Below are 2500 nucleotides of genomic sequence, written 5' to 3'. Positions count from 1 at the left end.
GACATCCATCACTGCTGCACAGAATTCAGGGTAAGGCCACGTGAACATGTCCCATTGACCTCCATTCATTTTGTCTATAGGACAAATGAATGGAGAATCTTGAAAGTTGAATTCTGAGAAATGCCCAAGTTGCCCAAAGGGCAACTAACAACTTTTACTTTGATAACCCTATAGAACATGTTACTGTATAAAAGTTCACTGTACTCAACATTTCCAGGTCAACTTTTGGCAATTAGACAAAAAATTGCACTTTTTTCGAAATTTCGAAAGTTCATGTGTTAGGTGGCACCCCTAAATCTCAATGGAATTACTCAAAACTGTGCAAAAGTCATTTTTATGTTAATTGGAACAAAATGCAATGCCAGCCAAATTGATATTTTGAAATTAAAATTTCCCATTCAAATTTGATGCACCCTAATGGTCATACTATGTGTTTTTTTTACAGTGGCGTGCTCTTTTCCTAATGACATCACATGCCTAGATAAGGAAGCACTCACACGGATATTCTTGCTCTTCTACAGAAGCAGCTCTTTTTTTTCCCCATTCAAAAAAATAAAAACTTCACTTCCTTGTTAGTTTATCAAAAGCTGTTGTTCACTTTGTGTGAATGACGCCATTTTCTCCATCTTTCTATTTTCAACCGTGGGTTCTTTTGAGGAAAAAATGAGATCACACTAATTATAACTTTTGGGACCTCCTCAGGTCTGGGTAACAAACACACAGGAAAGGTTAACTTAAGTAGCCAAAAAAATATATCAATACAGCAATATATTGCATGATTTTTTGCAATGTTCTCGATACTTTAACTAAAATATTAAATTGTACAAGTCATACTCCAAATATACTCATCTGCCAATCTAACATACCAGAGTTCATGACTAAACATAAGAATAAACACTGAAATGTGTCTAGAAACACTGAAATATGCATTTTTTTAAATTAAAATCTGTTCGTTATTTCTTCGGTGGTAAGGAAAAGATATTTGTAGATTTTTGAGAGGTGCTACACTAAAACTATAAGCACTGACTCAAAGTCATTGTGAAATGCAGTCATTAATTCCAGCTTTTTGTGTTTTTGTTCTTCTTCATTTACACAAAACTTTAGCAATGTATTGAGTACAGGGCAATTCCATGCAAAACTGTCAAATCCATAACGGCAACACAATACCATGGTATTTAGTTGCCGTTATGGAAGTGACAGTTTTGTGTGGAATTGCCCTACAGCGGAATTTCAGAATTGCTAAAATGTGATATTATCGCTATCGTGGGCAAAGTAACTCCACATTTTCGGCTCGTGGGTTACTCTGTGATTCCCACCCCACCACTTCAAGTCAGCAAAGGAAGGAAACTGGTTCAGATCTTACCTGAGCTTGCTTTTTAGGTTCCTGAGCGACATTTTTGGAGATACTCTTCACATCACGCTGGACCTGGGAGAACATCTCGTTCAGGTTCTCCACCTTTTCTTTCTTCAGAGAGTTGATCTGTGCAGCAGAGAGAGTAGTCTCAATTTAATAGGACTAATTGTGTTCACTGTATTACCACTACTAAGTAGACTCTAGAAGAGGCATCTCTTACAGGAATATTATTGATAGGAATCTTGTTTTTTGTATATTTTGATACATTTTTGAGACATAAACTGCCCGGCCAAAATAAAGGTCACACACTAATATTTTGTTGGACCGCCTTTAGCTTTGATTACAGCACGCGCTTGCTGTGGCATCGTTTCCACAAGCTTCTGCAATGTCACAACATTTTTTTCCGTCCAGCGTTGCATTCATTTTTATTGCCAAGATCTTATATTGATGACGGGAGATTCAGACCACTGTCTTCGGACAAAAGTCTTCTCCAGCACATCCTATAGATTCTCAATGGGGTTAAGGTCTGGACTCTGTGGTGGTCAATCCATGGGTGAATGATGTCTGAACCACTCCTTCACAATTTGAGCCCGACGAATCCTGGTATTGTCATCTTGGAATATGCCCGTGCCATTAGGGAAGAAGAAAAAATCCAATGTATGGAATAACCTGGTCATTCAGTATATTCAGGTAGTCAGCTGACCTCATTCTTTGGGCAGATATCATTATCATATCATTGCTGAACCTAGACCTGACCAACTGCAGCAACCCCAGATCTATTTGCTTACCATAGTTAAATTGACCTTAAGTTGACCTTTTTTTGGCCAGGCAGTGTACTATACAATACAAATACAATATAGAAATAGCAACACTATAGAGTAAGGATATTAGAGATAGTACAGAACATCATAGAAGTATTGTCCACTACCATAGAACTATAGAAATCTCATAGTACTTCTAGGATAAATGCATAATGCACACACCGAGAGAGAGAGAGAGAGAGAGAGAAAGAGAGGGGCGGAGGAAGCTGTGTAGTCCACTACACAAGTACACCCATTTACTCAGCGAAAATATAATTTTACTCACGTGTTTGAGAGATGTTTTGACTGGTTTTGTTTTGCTTTTGGGTTTGAACTGTTTGCTTGC

The 2500-nt window shown here is 37.8% G+C and overlaps 1 protein-coding gene across 1 annotated transcript in view; it reads right to left on the bottom strand.

The window, feature by feature from the left end:
* The window catches only part of rbis (ribosomal biogenesis factor), a 5784-nt gene that overhangs the window by 2790 nt on the left and 494 nt on the right, over window positions 1-2500 (bottom strand). The window contains exons 2-3 of the mRNA XM_076290273.1: window positions 2441-2500; window positions 1364-1480 (exon numbers count right to left, since the gene is read on the bottom strand). The exon at window positions 2441-2500 is cut by the window's right edge and continues 99 nt beyond it. Coding sequence (XP_076146388.1) covers window positions 1364-1480; window positions 2441-2500 — 177 coding nt within the window. The remainder of the gene's footprint in view (window positions 1-1363; window positions 1481-2440) is intronic.

The sequence above is a fragment of the Alosa pseudoharengus genome, unplaced genomic scaffold, assembly GCF_046254945.1.
Source record: "Alosa pseudoharengus isolate Yale_2024_CS ecotype anadromous, Long Island Sound unplaced genomic scaffold, YU_APseudo_1.1 YU_APseudo_1.1_scf_18, whole genome shotgun sequence".
Taxonomy (NCBI): Eukaryota; Metazoa; Chordata; class Actinopteri; order Clupeiformes; family Clupeidae; genus Alosa; species Alosa pseudoharengus.
Note: the sequence above shows the minus strand (reverse complement) of the source record. Positions and strands in the feature narration are given on the sequence as shown.